This window comes from Neofelis nebulosa, chromosome 7, assembly GCF_028018385.1.
Source record: "Neofelis nebulosa isolate mNeoNeb1 chromosome 7, mNeoNeb1.pri, whole genome shotgun sequence".
In the NCBI taxonomy this organism is placed as follows: Eukaryota; Metazoa; Chordata; class Mammalia; order Carnivora; family Felidae; genus Neofelis; species Neofelis nebulosa.
Window position 1 is genome coordinate 133,107,488 of NC_080788.1, and position 20,629 is coordinate 133,128,116.

The 20,629-nt window shown below is 47.6% G+C and overlaps 1 protein-coding gene and 1 long non-coding RNA gene across 3 annotated transcripts in view; one reads left to right on the plus strand and one right to left on the minus strand.

Moving 5' to 3' along the window:
- Positions 1 to 20,629, minus strand: part of PTPN21 (protein tyrosine phosphatase non-receptor type 21) — an 84,182-nt gene that overhangs the window by 7,879 nt on the left and 55,674 nt on the right. The window contains exons 11-14 of the mRNA XM_058739956.1: positions 11,290 to 11,350; positions 10,570 to 10,654; positions 4,927 to 6,335; positions 250 to 387 (exon numbers count right to left, since the gene is read on the minus strand). Of these exons, the coding sequence (XP_058595939.1) occupies positions 250 to 387; positions 4,927 to 6,335; positions 10,570 to 10,654; positions 11,290 to 11,350 (1,693 nt within the window). The remainder of the gene's footprint in view (positions 1 to 249; positions 388 to 4,926; positions 6,336 to 10,569; positions 10,655 to 11,289; positions 11,351 to 20,629) is intronic.
- LOC131517612 (uncharacterized) lies at positions 3,915 to 19,362 on the plus strand. 2 transcript variants are annotated; one of them, XR_009264700.1, is made up of 9 exons: positions 3,915 to 4,177; positions 7,520 to 7,613; positions 8,685 to 8,799; positions 10,262 to 11,624; positions 14,387 to 14,471; positions 14,562 to 14,725; positions 14,862 to 14,929; positions 15,358 to 15,489; positions 18,786 to 19,362. It is a non-coding gene; the product is annotated as an uncharacterized LOC131517612 (long non-coding RNA). The 2 variants fall into 2 exon arrangements; XR_009264701.1 differs by lacking the exon at positions 14,862 to 14,929.

Sequence of the window (20,629 nt, forward strand, 5' to 3'; positions counted from 1 at the left end):
ATCTCCTCTAATTTAAAGCCATCAAATATCAAGACTGCTGTAGATGGCTGGAAGAAGGTCAAGAATAACATTCAGAAACAAGCAAAATCAACATTTACTCTAAAGTTATCTGTTAGATTTGCCTCAATAACACTCATTTGTGATGATTAAATGTATTCGAAAATTCACTAACATCTCAAGAAGGCATTGTGTAGCATTATATGGATGGCCCCAGAGGAGGCATACCGGGTCCTTATGTCTCGTACGTACCCTCTCGTCATTGGTGGCTCTGGCAGGCACTTCCTTTCCTTCATCCGGCAGAGGCAGTCGAGACAGGGAGAGTCCATTTAGGGCAGCCAATTTGAGAGGACCAATTTTTTTTGCATCTACCCGGCTCTTTTTCATTCCCTATAAAAATATTTGTATGTATATATGAAATATACACAAATACAACCCCCGTGAAAAGAAATTCCAACGGACTGAAGACTGGAAACAAATGGAAGGAGTGTTCAACCACAGGAGAGATTATTCTCCACACACACACAACAAACATTGGGAGGAAGACATTCCTTTCAAGGCCAGAGCCCTGATAAGTCTTCCAGATAGATTTTGAAATGCAATTGGTTTCAAGGCTCTGTTGTAATGTAAGGTGAGGCTCCAGGCAGACAGCATTCCTTCAAAGAGCTCCCAAATTTCAAAACACGACACACACACAAATCAGTGGCCGTCCACAAAAAGGGTTTTAAATGCAGTTGTGTGATTGCCAATAGGCTTCTGTAATTTTTTAGAAATATATATTAGCTCTTTAAATCATTCTGAAAAAACATGTTTTCTGCACTCACCCTCTCTATTCTATTCTACCTTCTGCTGCAGACTTGTGTGACCTGGGCTGGATCACGACACCTCTCAGAACTGCACGTTTTTAACCAGGAAAATGAAACAGCACCGAGAGCTCCACCGTGTCACGCCAGGGGGCTGGGGGGCACAGGACAGGCTATCTGCCTCCTGAAAATGTGTGTTTCCTAAAGTGACTACTAACGTAATGATCTTCCTCTCTAAGGCAGACAAGCCCGGGACCACCAAGTCTACTCAGATATTCTACACCCCCTCAGAAGCCATAATAATTACAACAGTGGCCCTCGTTTGACAGAAATGGTTTTCTCAGTTGTCTCACAAGGAAATGAGTTTTATTCCAGCTCTACCAGCCAGGGAGGGAGAGGAGGGGAGGGAGGAAGGCTAAAAGGCCACTGCATAGGCTAAAATGTCAGGATTCTGCCTTGTGCAGGAAACCCCAGGATGCTGCTGTCTAACAACTGGCAGGGGGGCTGGGGAGGGGCTTATAAAGTCTGCCAGTTTCCACGGTGCAAAGACGCCCACCACGGCCAATTTCAAGCTGCCAACATAACATCAAGTGGCTCACAAGACTCCTGAAAATTCAAGCCCGCTCTCGCCAGCCAGTACGAGGTGGCTCCAGCTGTTCTCTGCCTGAGAATGAGCCAGAAGGGCCCACTGCACCACATGCCGGATAAAACTGACTGCGTGGAAGGTCAGTTCTAAAGCCAGTATTTGAAGAAAGGCGCACGGAGTCTAAGCTAGTACTGTCCTCAGAGTACAGACACGTGGTGTGCGGGGCACAGCCGCACCATGGTTTGTGTGAGAACCGCCACCCAGACTGGGGCTGCACAGGAGGAAAATCTGTCCCTAGCAATGGGAGCACTCCAACCAGCCCGCTGGTTTTCAGATAACAATCAAGTTCCTGGAGGTGGAGAAGGGTGGAGAACTCTCAAATGTTTCTGCTTGTCTGCAATTCAGTTCATTGTTTTTAATATTAATACTAAACTCCCGTAACCTCAATTCTCATTGGGATGTGGACTCAGTTTGTTGGATGATGAAGATAATGGCAACCCCATGTTACTATGGGGAGTCTCAGGGGCTTAGCAGGGGCTAGAGTTCTCCAATTCTTGGGAAGTCAGTATGATGCAACCTCCCAGTAATAAGCTAACTACGACTGAGCATTTTCTATGCTCCAGGACCTCAGTTTATCCCACAACAACTCTCTGGGGCCAGCTTCAGTTACAAGTGAAAAAATAAGTCAGAGAGAAGCAGCTTGCTCATGGTCACATAGATGCCTCTTCATATATGGTCATCAGTGTCAGAACAATAAAAAATTTTCTTTAAAGTCAGTTATGCCCCATCATAGAATTTAGAAAACATTTTTCAGGCCTCACCTTATGTGGGACTTAGCAGGCAGAGCAGAGGTGACTGTACCCATGCTACAGATGGAGAAGATGAGGTTCTGGTGCTGCTGGGTCCAGCCCACTGGGCAGAGAACTAATAAATGGAAGGATCTAGCCTCAGATCCGAGTTCTTCCACTCTTAGGTCCTACACCTTTCTCCCAAGCCATAGCTGCCATACACACTCTTCCAGTAAAGGAGAATCCGTTATGCCAAAGAAATAATCCAGTCACAGATCTGTACTAATAGTAGGGGCCTTACAAGTCAAAGAGGAAAGGGTGCCTGGGGGCTCAGTCGGTTAGGTGTTCGACTTTGGCTCACGTCATGATCTCATGGTTGATGAGTTCAAGCCTCGAGTCCAGCTCTGTGCTGACAGCTTGGAGCTTGGAGCCTGCTTCGGATTCTGTGTCTCCTTCTCTCTCTCTGCCCCTCCCCTGCTCATGCTCTCTCTCTCAAAAATAAAAAATAAACATTAAAAAAAAAAAAGTCAACAAGGAAGAAAACTTGTAATTTTAGAGAAGCAAGCTGATCAAAGTCCTCAGATTTAGGGGATCTTACTAGATCCCATTCAAAAGGGACAATAAGCTTGCATAGTGGACTCACTCAAAACAAATATCATTTGGAGAAGTGACTCAGGTCACACATAAAAATGATGGAAAATTCTGGGGTGCCTGGGTGGCTCAGTTAGGCGTCTAACTTTGGCTCAGGTCATGATCTCACCCTCTGTGAGTTCAAGCCCTGCATCAGGCTCTGTGCCGACAGCTTAGAGCCTAGAGCCTGCTTCGGATTCTGTGTCTCCCTCACTCTCTGCCTCTCTCCCACTTGCACTTTCTCTCTCTCTCTCTCTCAAAAAAAATAAACATTAAAAAACAAAATGATGGAAAATTCTCAATATAATTAGGGAAAGAGGATTCAGTATGAAAGGGCCCTGTCCAGCTGGCTCAGGGACTTGGGTAGCATTACCTTTTGGAGACACATCCACACCCAGCCCCCACCGTGAATCACTGATCATGAACCCTTACCTTCCACTCCAGCTGACCTGAGACATTAGTCTTTACTGCTCAGGTAGATACAAATGTAATCTTAAGAAAAATTGAAAATAAGCTTAAAATTCAAACCCCCGATTCATTAAAAGCAAACACACTCTTGTTAAGTGGCTTCAGTCTACCTCTGCTAATCTATTTCATACGTACTGTAAAATTGTGTGGATTTTCTTCCCAGTTTATGAAGATCCTACTATATTTGTGCCGGGTCCTGAAGTCTGCATATGCAAACTATCAGAGGTGGGGGAGGAGTCCTAGCTGCTGGGCAGGAACTGGGAGACAGGATGGACAGGCTAATTAATGGCTTTTGCCAGATCCTAGGGCAGGGCCAGGGGAGGGCGTGCAGGCAGTGAGGGGCCAGAAGCCTGAGCGATGAAGCAAGAGGATTTAGAGCCACCACCCTTCCATGACAAAAGCACGAATGCATGGCCAAGGCTTGGGGACTCAAAAAGTTTCCGTGGAAAGCCAGAAAACAGCAAGGCTTAGAAAAACAACAGCTACTTAATAAAATATTATATACATTATACCTCAATGCAGAACAGCATAACTGACAAGAAAATAGGTTGCAGAGATAAGCATGGGTTTAAAATTCCAGTTCAGCCACCCACTAGCTGTATAACCTTGGAAAAGTTACTAAACATCTCAGAGTCTGTTCTCTCTTCTGAAGGAACAATAGGCCTGTTGTAAACCAGGGGGGCCTCGGCACATGGCAAGTGCTCGGGGGATGGCAGCTAGAGATGATGTTATGTATGCTCTTTTATATTTTGCCCCACATAAGCAAGTGCTTAACTGCTGGTTATTTGCTATACTGAGTATCAAAGAGCTGCATTTTCTCCAAGGGACCTTCCTGGGATCCTCGTTCACTTAATCTTTCTTTGAAAGAGACCTGGGGCTTTCGGGGACCTGGGTGGCTCATTCAGGTAAACATCTGACTTTTGGTTTCAGCTCAGGTCATGATCTCACGACCGGTTTGTGGGTTCCAGCCTGGCATGGTGCTCCAGGCTGACAGTGTAGCGCCTGCTTGGGCTTCTCTCTCTTTCTGCCCCTTCCCTGCTGGCTCGCTCTCTCACTCTCAAAATAAATACGCGTTCTTAAAAAATTAAAAAAATAAAGACCTGGAGCTTTCAAGTGTTTTGTCTTGACAAAGTGCCACCTTCCCAACTCCAGAATCACTCTTCAGCCCTCAGAGATCACACACACAGAATTCAAGCAGTATCTACACAGTCGGACATCAGCAACACTTCTCTCCAGGGATGCTGCTCTCGGACACCATGCAGCCCCCCCTCCCCCCCCCCTCTGCTGCATCAGCACAGTGTTTCTAACAAGTGGCTAACAAAGCAACCTCGCCTAAAGCGGGTGAAAGCTTAACTTCCTTTTCCTTAAGGCTGCATTGACCAAACCTTTCGTTTATTCTTTCCTCTCCATTCCAGAGCCTCCCGCGTTAACCTTTTCACTTCACCTAATTATCTCCAGCAAAACCACTAAAATTCTAACCGATCCAATTGATCCCCCTCATTTCCATAGATAATCCTCAAACTCAAAGTATTCCAAATAGGTCCAGAAATAGCGCATGGGGGGATGAGAAGAACTCCAAGAGACAAAGCCGAACTGCCAGGAGGCAGAGTCAAGTACAGGACCCAGCCACACACTCGCCACACATTCACCTTACCCCTAGCGGCGGAAGGCCTTCCACGACGTTCTTCTTTCCGGAAAGGAGATCTGACACCGGCCGCTGCTTCAGGGAGTCCCTCCTGGCTCGGTAGCGCCCCGACGTGGTGAGATCAGATTCGGACATGGAGGGCGTGAGCAGCCCCTCTCTGCGGGGTCGAAGGGCCTCCCCGAGATGGGGCCCGGGCTCGCGGCCGTGCAGGGGGCCCGGGCCCGGCGCGGCAGGGACCGGGGCGCAGGGCCCGCGGGCCGGGCCAGGCGGAGGCTCGGGGGAGCGGCGGCCCCGCGGCGCGCAGGCCGGCAGCAGGGGCACCTCCAGCGTGGCCACGTCCTCCTCCGGGTCCTCCTCGTCCTCGCTGCTGTGGATCAGCATGGTGGCGTCCGAGAGAGACTTCTTGTGGCCATAGCCCAGGCCTCCCCGCTCGTCCGCCTCGTCCCGCTCGGCCCTCTCTGGGAAGCCGCCGGGCTGGGAGCCCGCGGAGACGGGCCGCGGCGGCGGGTCGGCGGCCGAGGCGGACAGCGTGCGCTCCTTCAGCCGCAGGCCCTCGAGGCTGTGCGCCAGCCCGGCCACCTCGATGCTGTTCCTCTTGTGCAGGTGCGCGCGCCGGGCGGCCGTGAGCGGCTCGCTGACCTCCTGCAGGGAGTGCGCCACCGGCAGGCTGGCCTCCTGGAACGTCTGCACCGAGTGGTGCACGCGCCTGGTGATGAGGTCGGGGTTGCTGCTGCTGATGTACGGGTGGCGGGACAGGTCCGGGGTGCTGTTGGCCGGCCGCGGCGGCGGGTAGGGCGGGGGCGGGCGGTACACCTGCGTGCGCATGATGTTGGGGGCCGGGTAGTCCTGCGCCTGCAGCTGCACGTTGGTCAGCTCGGGCACGCTGACGGCGCCCGCCACGGGCCGCCGCTCGGCGGGGTGCGGGTACGGGGACGGGCTGTGGAAACTGTAGTTGAGGCTGAACGGGTAGTGCGCCGACTGCGGGGAGGCGAAGTGCGCGTGCTCCCGAATCTCCGGCTGGCTGTAGACCAGCGCGTCGGGCCGGCTGTAGGCGTACGAGTTGCCGATGTTGAGGTTTCGCAGCGAGCGGCTCTGCCTTTCGGCGGGCACCATTCCCCGGTTGAGCTGCTTCATGACCGTCTCGTAATCCGGGGTCGGGCGGTACGACGGCGGGATCAGGGCGCTGTGGCGGTGTGACGGCACGTAGTCGGGCCTCATGACGTCACTCCCAGTGATGCTCGGGTTGGAGGACATGGGGGAGGGCTGCAGGTAGGGCTGAGGGTTGTTCAGGGAGTTGGTGCTGTGCGCGCTGTATACGCTGCCGTTTCGGATCCGACCGCTGAGGTCAATCTGGGCTCGATCCAGACTCGTCTGGGAGTGGCAATAGTATCCATTCTGGTTGGTGGCAAAGAGGTTATCTGGGAAACAAACATTTAAAGCGAATGAGCTGGACCAGTTACTCTAGGCGGAAACCGAGATGTGCCCTGAACGCTGCTGACATTTTCGGTGTCGTTTACAAAAATCCATGCAGAAATAACCTGGCTTTACCCGGACTATCTGAATGACCGTGGGCACATTTTCTGGAGCCCAGGCGTCCTCATCTATAGAATGGTGATAGTTCTGCCTGCTCTAAGGGTGGTACTCAGCATCTCAACACCCCCCCCCCCCCCCGCAAAGATTAACCAAATCTAAGTCCAATATTAAGAGTGCAGTTGTCTTTTTCTGAAAATCAAAAACGTGTTTTACTAGAGATGAAACAGACTTTCTGGAACTCTAGGTAGCTGGAGGCAGAGACACTGTTCAGGGCATTGGGCCACTAACTGCTCCCTTCCCCTGGTGGGGATGTGGCCTGGCTGATGTTGAGCTAGTTCAAGTACCGACCATCTATAAATACCTCCTTAAGTGGAATTCTAGGTTGTTTATGGGTTCTTCTAGAATGAAGACAGAAAGACAAGAACTCTGCGGGTTCTGCTTCTGCAGGTCCAACAGTGTCATCAGTTGCTATATACCTCACCAGGGGCCAGAAGCCAGGGAGAATCATGCTAAGCGAGTCACCCCCCTCCCCCACCGCCCGCTCTAGCCCCCATGCTCCAGTGAGAGGGGGATCCACAGCTAGCAGAATCAGGAGCACCATCTCTTCTACGATGGCTGCCTGTGTGCCAGGTAGGGCTGGACGGAGGCACGTTTCTTCTGTCCAATCTGTGGTTCACTGGAAACACCATCACTATTGAGGGTGATTTCTCATGCTTCAAAGAGCAGCAGTCAGGTCCTTCAGGGAACAGTTGGCTTTGAAAAGTATTATTTTTGGGATTACAGAGCTGTGTGATGGTTTAGTGACTAGTGGTTATCGAAGTGAATATGTCAGTCTAGCGGATGGACTTTCCTCAGGTGGCACACAAGCCAGGAAGAAACAGGGCTCAAACACACACTGTATTCTCCCTGCTGACACCGGTGCCTCACTGTCCTGCACTCTTCCCACACCTGGAATGCTTTGCGACCTCGGAGTCCCTGGAGTCACTGGCACCACAGCCTCTCCCTGGTCCTTACTCCAGCCTGTCTGCACTGGCCTGATACCCACCCCTTCTGGTCTCCCTGCCTGCAGGCTCCTCCCTGCACCCCACAGGACATCCCTTTGGGAGCCCGTGTGTGCAGAAGACTATGCTGAGCACTGATGGGGGTAAAAGATGGGAATCCAGGTGAGTAAAGGGGAAAAATGTATATGAAAGTCACAATTCAAGGACATGTTACACTACAAGGAGATAAGTGTGACGGGTCCACGCGGGAGGAGAAAAGGATCACTTCCAGCTTGGGCTGGGTTGATGGGGACAGGGAGGAGAGAATCAAGAACACCCTCACAAAAAATACAGCATTCAAGTGGCCTTTGGGGCAGTGGGGAGGGCTTGCCTGGCTTTCAGCAGCAGCCAGTCAGCCAGTGGGTGCAGGATTACCCTTCCTCACCCCGTGGCCTATGCCAGGCATGGTCATATCACTAGAAGAGGTCAAGGGAAAGGGAGCAGAAGATTGAGAGACAGTTTCCATGCCCCCCTGCCCCCACCACCCTGACCAGTGTTCTAGACGGAAGAGGCCCCTCCAGCAGGAACACAGGGGCAGGCAGGTGGGGAGCAGAGCCCTCCTGCCTGCGCACGACAGCCAGGTAACCTGAGCAAGAAGTCACCCTTACTGCATGGGCCACAAGAGTTCCCACAGCCCAGCCTCAACGACCCGAGGGGAACCAAGCACGTGGGCAGGAGAGTACACTATGGGGTCATGTCAGGGCAAAGGGCGTTCTGAGTGACAGGGCAGCTCGGACAAGGCTGGGAGACCACTTGTGGAGGGCATCCTCGGTTCGGCTGGAGCACAGCGGGAAGGAAGACTGGAAAAGGAGTGTTGGGAATCAGCATGGAGAGGGTGGCACCCCAGGCAGAGGAATGAGAGGAATGGGGAGATGAGAAGAGCCCGGCACTCTCGTGTCCAGCGAACTGGGGAGAGTGCAGGCTGAAGATGGGGCTACAGCTAGCCATGGGGCTGGACTAAACCAGGAGCAGAAGGCCAGGGAGATGGAAGGGACATATGGAGCTAGAGGCAAAAGCATGTGTAACGACTGGGTGTTGAGGGGGAAAAAAAAAAAAAAGGCCAAATTACATGCAGTTTGGAATCCAAGTAACCAGGACAGTGACTTCATCACAAAGATGAAGTAAGGACAAGGGGGAGAGGGACAGGCTTATGGGGTAGAGTGAGGAGCTGAAATTTAACGTTTTCATTTTCAGCTCACTGTAATCGCGGATACCGTAAGCCAGCACCCGGCGGAGGGCTGTCCGTGTAGTGGCCCCTAAACTGTGACTCTGAGACAGATGGCAGTGCAGGGCCCAGGACCAAGGACAGGTGGGAAACACAGATGTGACAACCGTCCCTGCTGAAATCTGAAACGTGGATGGGGTGCTGTGGGAGCCTGCCCAGGGAGGGAAGAAGGCCACAGGCAGACGTTCCCAGGCAGCGAACAACGCTGATGGCACAGGAGGAGGAGGGGAGGGAGAACCAGAGCACTGAAAAGAGACTGTTCAGGAGAGAAATCTGGGACGTGCTGGTGAGGAGGACGCGTGGGGCGCTGGGGACCTGGGAGGGCAGCGGAAGGAATAAACGGGTAACAACCACACAGGCACTACTCTCAGAAGCAGCAGGCGGAAAAGGGAAGGGAACAGTAACTCCGACCACTGTTGGAAGAGAGAGGCGTGGCAAGGACAAAGTATTAGGATATCTGCAGACCGAGGAAAAGGGCAGAGTGGTGAGGTAACTCTAACAATGCAGAGAGAAGAGTCTTTACCCAGAGGTGGGGCACCTGGAGGTGCAGAACCAGACGAGGGCAGGGTGCAAGGAGAGGGCGGTGAGGAAGGCAGAAAATACCCTGAGGTGCACACTCTGGGAATCCACACCCTGAAGCGCTGTTCCCCTATGGCCTACCAGCCTACCTCACTGGAAACTGTCATCTGTGCACGTAAGGCCCGCACACAATACACTCACAACCTACCTCTGGTCCCTTCACACATCACTTCCACCAGTTTCCTACCGAGAGTCCAACCATACCCCTCCTCTCCCCAATGCCCTTCCTCATTCTGTGCCATGGCATCCACTGTCCCCCCAAACCAGGGGTAGCGATCCCAATCAACTGCCCGCCTCTCTCTCCAGCTGTCTAAATCCACCCGTCTTTCCAGAAAGCCCTTCTCAATCTCCCCAACAGGATGAGACTCTCTTCACATAATTGCTTGCCCTCTCTCCTCAAAACAATCACGTTCTCTTTGTATTTATTTGTGTACTAGTCTTTTTTAAATTTTTTTTTTTTGACGTTTATTTATTTTTGAGACATAGAGAGACAGAGCATGAACGGGGGAGGGTCAGAGAGAGAGGGAGACACAGAATCTGAAACAGGCTCCAGGCTCCGAGCCGTCAGCACAGAGCCCGACGCGGGGCTCGAACTCACGCACTGTGAGATCATGACCTGAGCCGAAGTCGGTCGCCCAACCGACTGAGCCACCCAGGCGCCCCATATTTGTGTACTAGTCTTACCCCCTACTATTAGATTTTAAGATTCTTAAGATGTGGAACTACTTCTCTGCACTCAGTCTCCTTGGCTTTTAGAGCCCTGTACACAGGGTAGAGAGTAAATGTCTGCGAATGAATGCTTGACATTCAGCTTTGGAGGCACTGCCTTAAATACAGCTCGCTCTACTAATCAAGTGAAAAATAAAAATAAATAAACAAAAATAAAGATGAAATGTTTAAAGCTTTACAATGGGAAGCTCTCGGGCAGGAAAAAAAACCAAAACGAGCTTGCGATATCTTGTGCCAGAAACAAGGAAGCACTCAAAGGCTAACGGGGGAGTATCAGCAGGACACAGGAGCTGGCCGAAAGGAGCTCCCATGGGCCGAACTCTGGATCATCTGAGTATCAACATCTGATACTGCATATTGCGACACATTTTGAGAAACTGAATCTAATGGCAGCTCCTTCTACGAATCCAGGATGGCTATAACCGTGAAAACAATCGCAATGTAACATCAGCCAAAAACTGTCCTGGCTCCAAGATCTCCAAGTCTTCATATATTTATTCAGAGTATAATAATTTTATACAGCATTTCAGAAATAGTGTACTTTACCTTGGGAGGAAGTGTATGGTTCTGTATAATGTCCATTATAATGCAGCTGGGGTTGGGGAGGCATCACATAGGACTGGGGCTTAGGCTAAGGAATGGAAAGTTGGAAACAGAGTTAAAATACATTGCTACCTATGTAATATATGTAAAGTAAGTCTCCGCTGGTTTCTTTCTTTCCATTAAAAAACTTCTAAGGAAGTTAGATATATTATATAGAAAATACACATGGAGACCCTGTAGCTCTTACCATATTTATCACTTTCAGTGTCTCCCAGAATGACAATGCCAAGCCCTGTACAGTGGTATCAGACATCAGAGATCACAAGAAAACAAGCTGTATCCAGAAAGTTAAGAGCAAGAAGGAACAAAGTTTCCTGAATTCTTATATAAACATGTGAATATAAAAAGCTTTTATGTAGTATATTTAATCTTCTCAGGCAAAATTAGCTAGTATTTTAAAGATCTACTAACTTCTGATTACTCTTTGCTAATAGTCGAAAATGGTAGTATTAGGTTGGACCTAGTATTTAAATATGTGTAATAACATAAAGATTACATAAATATTAGGCTCAGCCTACTGCCGTTTCTTTGGTTAAAAACAATCTAATACCAGCACACTTTTGTGGTCCATCTAAAAATTAACACTATCCAAAGGATCTTTTATTAAGGAAGATGACATCACTAAAAGAAAAAAAAGCAATCATAATTTTCCTTCTTTCTTACCAGAGACACCCTTGAAGACGACCTCCTCCGAATTGGGTTCACTGTGACAGTCTGGGTTTGCCTGTAAAAATAAGACATGTCACTGAGACATACGTACACATAGTTTTCCTAATTTTGCCAAAGTAAATCAATAAGAAGGTAAAATGATAAATCTGCTAAAGTAAAAAGAAGATAAAACTAACCCAATCATAAATTAGAGAAAAGGAAGGAGACTCTCTTGTCCTCACTTGGGGCCTCCCCACTTTGTGGCTACCCAGAAACCCCCCTCACCCCCCCTCCAGGGTTTGAGCCTCCTGATGCAGCAACATCTGCCTGGACAATGAGAGGATCAGCAGGTACGTCTTTTCCCGGTCTATCAGGTAGAACCTCTGGAATGAGCATAAGCAGAGAGGGAGAGTGGCAAGGCTTGATCACCCACAAACATGTCACAGAAGCAAGATTCAGTGCACACGTATCTCTCCCGTGGGCCTGGGTTAGCTCTGAGCGCCTCCACTAACAGTCCTGAGGGATAACCACCAAATGCCAGCCCAGAAGCCTGAAGCAATGGGACAGGCCTGTAGTTAAAATCTACTAACCACATACTACAAACATAATCAAGAGGGAAGTTTATAACTTTGGTAACTTAATCCAGATTTCCTGTAAGAAACTAAGAGAAAACAAAAAATAGAAAATTTGGTTCAGTGGGCCCGTGGTACACCCATTTGACTTTTCTATGCAAGAAACTTCTCTCTGGTTTTATTTTTTTAAATGTTTTTAAGTTTATTTATTTATGTTTAGAGAGACAGAGACAGTGCAAGTAGGGGAGGGCCAGAGAGAGAGGGAGAGAGAGGGAGAGAGAGGGAGAGAATTCCAAGCAGGCTCCATGCTGCCAGTGCAGAGCCCGATGCAGGGCTCGAACTCACGAAACTGCGACATCATGACTTGAGCCGAAACCAAGAGTCAGATGCGCAACTGACTGAGCCACCCAGGCATCACTGATTGGTTTTAAATGTATTTTTTAGAAACAAATGAGAATATTAACAAGTGCAGACTGACATTTATCAGATAATTTGAGATTTTAAACTATTCCCATCAAGTTCCATCTTTGAATAAATAATTACATCAAAAAGGAACAAGACACAAAAAAACCCACGTGTAATTTTATCACTTAAAATTGTTTATGTTTATTTTTGACACAGAGAGAGTGTGAGTAGAGGGAGGGGCAGAGAGAGAGGGAGACACAGAATCTGAAGCAGGCTCCACACTGTCAGCACAGAGCTTGACATGGGGCTTGAAGTCACAAACCGTGAGATCATGACCTGCACCAAAGTCAGATGCCCAACCAACTGAGCCACCCAGGCGCCCCTAATTTTATCACTTTTAAACAGAGTCAGGATGTTTTTGATTTATGTGCAATTTATTGCAAATAAGATCTAGGAACCTAAACATAGGATTTTTGGCTTTGTTGTGACTTACATAATTTTCTCAAAGCACTTTTTAATTAAAAAAGAATTTTTTTTTAAGTAAGCTCTATGCTCAACGGGGACTAGAACTCACAACCCCAAGATCAAAGAGTTTGTATGCTCTACTGACTGAGTCAGCCAGGAACCTCTCAAAGCACTTTTTTTTTAATTGATGAAATAAATATGTAAATGTTTATTTATTTTTGAGAGAGAGAGAGACAGAGACAGAGAGAGGGACCATGAGCAGAGGAGGAGCAGAGAGAGAGGCAGACACAGAATCCGAAGTAGGCTCCAGGTTCTGAGCCATCAGTACAGAGCCCAACGTGGGTCTTGAACCCATGAAACGTGAGATCATGACCTGAGCTGAAGTCGGATGCTTCCCAGGTGCCCCACAAAGCACAAAGGTTTTTTCAAAAAAACCTTCCACCATCTGTTTCTGGGTCATGAGCTTATGTGACACATAAATACTAATTACAAAAGTATTTTGTGACCTTTGGTTATAGTGTTCTAAGGACTAATTACTAGAAAATCCAGAATCACAAGGTAAACACTCAGTCCATTTAATCAACAAATTTACCATAATCTTAGCATCTTAACAATTAGTATCCTGTATTCAAACCCTGAAAATTAGCTTATTTTTATAAGACTTTTGAGATAAAATAAAACTAGTGCTTATTATTTCTGATTAAAAACCATCACCAAATTGGGGTACCTGATGGATGGGTCAGTCTGTTAAGTGTCTGGCTCTTGATATCAGCTCAGATCATGATCTCAGGGTTCATGAGTTCAAGCCCCGCATTGGGCTCTGCGCGGACAGTGCAGGGCCTGCTTGGGATTGTCTCCCTCTCTCTGTCCTTCCCCCACTTGCTCACGCTCTCACTCTCTCTCTCTCTCAAAATAAATAAATAAAACTTTAAATTAAAAAAAAAAAAAAAACCATCACCAAATTAGAGGACACTTATATTTACAACTACATGGATGGAGCTAGAATGTATTATTATGCTAAGCGAAACAAGTCAATCAGAGAAAGACAAATACCATATGATTTCACTCATATGTAGAATTTAAGAAACAAAACGGATGAACATCTGAGAAGGGGGAGTGGAAAGAAGAGAGGGAAACAAACCACAAGAGACTCAATGATACAGAACAAACTGAGGGTTGATGGAGGAAGGTGGATGGGGGATGGGCTGGATGAGTGATGCTAAGGAGGGCACTTGTGATGAGTACTGGGTGTTGTATACAAGTGATGAATCACTGAAGTCTACTCCTAAAACCAATACTGTACTGTATCTTAACTAAAATTTAAATATTAAAAAAAAGAAAAGAAAAAACTGTCACCAAATATTGGTCTTTAATGAAACTAGGGTGGTACCGACTCAGTGACAACGTTAGAATAAGGGAACATAAGAGCAATCTGAAAAATGTCCCCCCCTCCCCCAAAAAATAAAAACTGCTTCTGTGATAAAGGGGATATTCCAGCTCAGCAGAGAGAAGGTAGGTTTTTGGTACAATGGACCATTTATAAAAAGTTCAAGTGTCATTAATACCATCTAAGAAAGCACGTTAAGAGATGCATTTAAAAATTAGAAATTTAAATATGAAGTCATAAGTGAACTTACGGAAAACATAAATTCTTCTATTATATATCATAGGCTGAAGATCTATCTAAACACGAGACCAATAAGAGAAATTACAAAGAAAAAAAAAAACGAGTGCTCATCAGGAACTTAACATCAGGTGACTACAACTGCTTTTTTACTAGTTGATTTTTTTAAATTAAATGCTTTTTGTAATAATTTTCTTTCATTATCATCAAAATGTGTTAAGGTTGTTGCTAAAGAAGAAGTGTCTCTTTTCCAAAGAATATTCCATCTGCCAGAATTTATGCAACAATGACACAACCGATGTGAATTCTGTCGGGCTGCAAGAATACCTGTTAACAACCACCAAAGCGTTATCGGTCCTAATTGAGGCCTCCTCGGGGAAACAAGGTGGGAAGGTGCACCGTGTTCTGTTTTGTTGAACGCTCACTCACTGTACATTAAAACACTCCTTAAAATCAGCATCCACAATCTGAAGGCATTTTGTAGCCTTGAAGTTTACTTTGCCTCTGCTTATTCCCCATAGGTTTAGGCAGAACTGGGTCCTCTGAAGCTCGCATTTAGTCCACTGTCCAAACAGACTGAACTTTTAAGGTACTATAAATTCAAAATTCAGAGACGAGAAGAAAGGGCTGGTAGAGTACAACAACATGTCCCGAGTTGCCCAGCCTCGGGCAAAAATAAAACTTGAATGTGTTAAATTAAAAATGCAGAGATGCAGAGCTTAGAAGCATAGGCAGGAACTCCCACACGCGATATCTGTTTTGGCGCCCTTGCTGGGAGCACCCAGTGTGGAAGCGACTCTGCCCGCCGCAGAGGCCGCTTCTTGCTAAACACAAACAAACTGGACATGTCTTTCTCCCGCCAAACGGTCTGACTAGGCAGCCTTGCCATCAGTTCTAATAGTCTACCTCCCCTCTCTTCCTGCTGCCGTTCTTGTAAATGCAGCTTACTGAGAGGTCAGCCATCCTTACCTGAGTGTATAAGAGAAAATGGCATAACTGCTGGTTGGTGTTTTCCAGACTCTGGGGGCAGTTACTGTATTGATGGGTGCTGCTAAAAATGAGACAGCCGAAGAACTCTTAGGGGAAAAAAAAAAATCACTGGAATGTGTGCACCGGAGAAGACAAACTAAGTATATGCTGCTGGCCCAAGTAAAATGAGTATTACTTACTGAAGCAGCGCTAAAGGCTGAACGTGATTATTTCACAGAATCTGAACAACAACACCATAAAGGATGCCAGTTATTATCTGGATTTTACAGACAAGGAAACGGATACTTAGATTAAGGGAAGTGCTCTTGGTCACATGACAAATAAGTAGCAGAACCGGAACTGGGACCAGGCAGGTCTGTCAGATTATGGAGCGCAGGCTCCTAGCGACTGATTATTTTCCCACCCCCTCCCCAGCCCCAGCCGATCCGTAAGCTCCATGGAGGCGCGGGGACATAACGGTATCACTGGTGCCTAGCACAAAAGGAAGGCCTCAAATGTGTGCCAAACAAATGAGTGACACCGTGAGTGAAGGACTGAAGCAGATACCGATTACTGAGCATTTACAGTTGAGCTCGTTTCTTTTTTTTTTTTTTTTTAAGTTTATTTATTCTGAGAGAGAGAGAGAGAGCGCAAGCAGAGGGGGGACAGAGAGAGAATCCCAGGCAGGCTTCACACTGACAACGCATAGCCAAATGCAGGACTCCAACTCTTGCAACTGTGAGATCAAGAGTCAGACGCCTAACCAACTGAGCCACCCAGGCATGCCGGACTCCTATTTCTAAGAGCTGTCTCCATTTTGCTGTGTGAGCTTCCTTTCTTATTGGTTTATAGCTAGTGAAGAGAAGACTGTGGTGAATGAAAAATGTGTTGGATGGTGGAAATACCTACAAATGTTGGTCTCAATGACTTTCTTATGGGATAGGGTTACTCCATCTTCTTCCAGGCCTCCTCCAGGCTCTTCAAACCCTGCAGTGGGCTTACAAGAAGGTGCAGCCCCATTCCCCTCCAGGAAGCACCTCCTCCAGTCAGTGTTCTGGCCAGAGTTTCCAGAACAAAAGTGGGCACACATACCAGCCCTGTCACTATGCTCAGCAAGCAGCCTGCCGGTGACTGAAATTCAGCTTTCCCTCTAGACTAAGTCTCTTGAAACCTTTATCACCTGGCTCTACAGCTTGGGGGATACCAACCTCCCCAAGAATGTTTCTCTCCCAGTCTTTTTCTCATACGAATTAGAGAGACTGATTACAGCAGGACCAATTCTGAGGTCTGGAAGAAGGTTTGTGACCTAACAGATTGACATTATTTCATTTAATTCCTAATCCAACCCTAAAGGAATAGTCACATTCTTCTCTCATTTAAAAAAAATTTTTTTTGGGGCGCCTGGGTGGCGTAGTCGGTTAAGCGTCCGACTTCAGCCAGGTCACAATCTCGCGGTCCGTGAGTTCGAGCCCCGCGTCAGGCTCTGGGCTGATGGCTCGGAGCCTGGAGCCTGTTTCCGATTCTGTGTCTCCCTCTCTCTCTGCCCCTCCCCTGTTCATGCTCTGTCTCTCTCTGTCCCAAAAATAAATTTAAAAAAAAAAAAAATTTTTTTTAATGTTTTTATTTTATTTTTGAGAGAGAGACACAGTGAGAGCAGGGGAGAGGCAGAGAGAGGGGGAGACAGAATGTGAAGCAGGCTCCAGGCTCTGAGCTGTCAGCGCAGAGCCCGACAAGGGGCTTGAACTCACAGACTGCAAGATCATGACCTGAGCCGAAGTCAGACGCCCAACTGACTGAGCCACCCAGACGCCCCATTCTTCTCTCATTTTTAAGGCTTGGGTGACATCAAAAGCTGATTCTGCTACTTAAAGTACCTTGCTTATTGTTATTTTTAAAGCTTTATTTTGAGAGAGAATGCACACGTGCACACGTGAGCAGGGGAGGGGCAAAGAGAGAGGGAGAGAGAATCCCAAGCAGGCTCTGTGCTGATGGCACAGATGCAGGGGCTTGAACTCACGAACCGGGAAATCATGACCTGAGCTGAGATCAAGAGTCTGTCGCTTAACCGACTGAGCCACCCAGGTGCCCCTAAAGTACCTTGTTTAAAAGTGGAGGGAGGGAGCAAGTCATTCTATAAATTCTAAAATATACTCATCTGGGTCAAGTTTGGATGAATCAAACAAGGCCATCCAAAACACCATTTTATTATATGTCAGGACCAGCAGGGGGTGGGGCGGAGGACAACACTCTAGGAGCAAAATCCTCTTTCTATACAAGTAGAATCATCTCCTGAGACTCCAGGTGCCCCAGGCTGACCCAGCCATCCAGAATCCACTGTCCAATTTCAGGCTCGATGCAGTTTCATCAGATGCCCATCACACTATCGGCTGACCCGTCTGGACCATAAGAACGAATCTACCAATACTTCAGGATCATTATAATATTAAATGTGACTGAACAGTCTAGGTTGACAGCCTTAAAAGAAATGACCATAGGGGCGCCTGGGTGGCTAAGTCACTTAGGCATCTAACTTCAGCTCAGGTCATGATCTCCTAGTTTATGGGCTCCAGGCCTGTGTTGGGCTCTGTGCTGACAGTTTGGAGCCTGGAGCCTGCTTCAGATTCTGTGTCTCCTCTCTCTGCCCCTCCTCTGCTCATGCGCTCTCTCTCAAAAATAAATAACATTAAAAAAAAAAATTTTTTTTAAAGAAATGACCATAAAATTTATTTTCAGTTTTATCACCCATCAAAACATTAAAAGCTAAGATTTCATTTACTTCACCTGAGAGCAAGTGCTGCTAGTGAACTGTGTTAGTTTCCTACAGAATGAAGCAGGGAGCCTCCATGAATGGCTCATGGATATGGACTTCCTTAAATCTACTGGATGTACAGAGATTAAAAACAAAATATGGAAAATACTCCTTCAAACATAATTATTTCATCTCTGAAACACTCGTATGTTTTCTTTATATAGATATATGCAACTGAAGGCCCTATGAATGTAATTTTATTTACGTTTAGCAAGAAACAGCAATACGACTAAACTTAGATTTCTAAAACTGAATTTCTTTCTTTTCCATCTGAACTTTTTTTTTTTTTTTTTAATTTTTTTTCAACGTTTTTTATTTATTTTTGGGACAGAGAGAGACAGAGCATGAACGGGGGAGGGGCAGAGAGAGAGGGAGACAGAATCGGAAACAGGCTCCAGGCTCCGAGCCATCAGCCCAGAGCCCGACGCAGGGCTCGAACTCACGGACCGCGAGATCGTGACCTGGCTGAAGTCGGACGCTTAACCGACTGCGCCACCCAGGCGCCCCCCATCTGAACTTTAAAATCATTAGCAGGTGATGATTTGCCAAAAAAAACTCCTTAAAAAAAAAAGGCATTAATACCAACCTATATGGATGCCTACTTGGAAAGAGATTGTAGTTTGCAGTTTATTCCAAATGATTGATTTGATTCTCCATTATTTTCCAGGGGAGGAATCACTGAAGAAATGATGGTTCAATATTATAAATACTCTTAAACTTATGAAAAGGCTGTGTTCTGACAGAGTGCGTATCTACTGCTTGGATCTCAGAACACTACTTCTGCATGAAAATAATGTCACACGTGATTAGGTAACCAGGCCAGTCCAGGAGAGCCCCAAATGTGACCGCTGTGGACTAGTAGCACCGCTGAATCTGGCCACCAGGGGGAGCACATTCATGCACAAATACATCCGGAGCTGCAAGCCAGCAGCCGGCAGAGAAAGCAGGGCCCATATGCACAGAGAAAGCAGGGCTCCCCCTCCCGGTCAGTTAGTGCTTTCCACATCCCACCACCAGAGGAACAGTGGGACTCAGGGAAAAACACACCTATGTGGTGTCCAGGGAGGAAGGGAGGGGAGGAGGACTGGGGCTGAGGGGCTAATCTTTAGCTGGTTCCCCTGCAGGGTCATCCCTGGTCATTTCCTTTTCCTTCCTGAGTCCCAAAGACGGGCCTGCCCTGTGCATGGTTATTCCTAACCAGTTTCTCTTCACACCTTGGCTCCCTATAAAACAGAAAGCACTTCCACAGCCTTTCCTCTTCCTTCCTGGCCTTAAGGGACAAATGTCCTTTCAAGATTTCCCCCCCCCAAATTACAATCAGTAGTAAAAGGAAATCAACAAGGAACAAAAGGGCTCTTCTGCCCTCTGACACCCATCTCTGTCTCATCTCTGTCTCACTCAGGCTTCCATCATTCACTAAGCCTTAGGTACAAGGTGCCTTGCCAGACACTGGGGCACCACCGGACAAGACGGACAAACCAAGTCCACGTAGAACAGCAGGCACACGACGCGCTAGCAGCCTGGCGTGGTGGTTGGCAGCACCGGTTGTGCCGCGGGGCCACGACAGTGTGGGTCTCTGAACCTTCATCTATCAAAAGACATTAAGAATTGCACCAAACAGGGCTGTTGTAGAGGTTAAAGGAAATAATGCTTGACGCAGAGGAAATACCTACTGAATCAGAAAGTGGTAGAAAACAACCAGAACTTTGAGAATGGCACTGAGGACTTAGCAAACTAAATGCACGGTGGCCTCCAGGACGGCTGCACTTAAACTGGATCTGGAAGAACAACCAAGAGTCTGCCAGAGAAGGGGAGAAAGAGTGCATTCCAGCAAGGCCTGGGGCTGCAAGAGGCATCAGCATTGTAGGAGCTATGGGCACCAGGGCCAGGATCAAGGGCAGATGAGCCCAGAGGAGGATCACAGGAGTCTTGTGCTTAATGTTGTAGCTAAGGAAGCGGGGGGAAGAGACAGGCTCAGATGCGGTTCTGAGCTATAACTTTGGGAGAAGTGCTACACCTTTTGCTCATCCATCCAGAAAACTGGCTGGAGCCAGGGGAGATGGGCCCGAGAGCCAGATGAGAGGCAGCTACAATGGGACAGGGGAAAAAGGACAGCATTGAGAAAGCTTGTGGAGATGAAGCAAAACCTTCCAAGTCTCAGTTTAGAGGTCACTCTGCTGAGAAGCCTTTCCTATGTTGGCAGTTCTGAGTTAGGTACCCTTTCTCCGAAAGGCCCCTACAGCACCACAGGCATCCCAAATCAGACCTCTTAACGTGCATTTCTATAGATTCCTTCAACAAATTCATCAAGGCCTGCTGTGGGCCAGCCCCTTATTCAGCACTGGGAACACAGGGGTTAATAAGAGAGTGTCGGCCCTCTGCGGCCCTCTGTGCTGCTGTGGCGCTTAACTGCTGAGAACAAGTAAACAAGCAGATATACGAATTCAGGTGGTACTAAGTACTATGATGAAGAATCAAATAGGGCAAGGGGATACAGAGAGATAGGTAGGC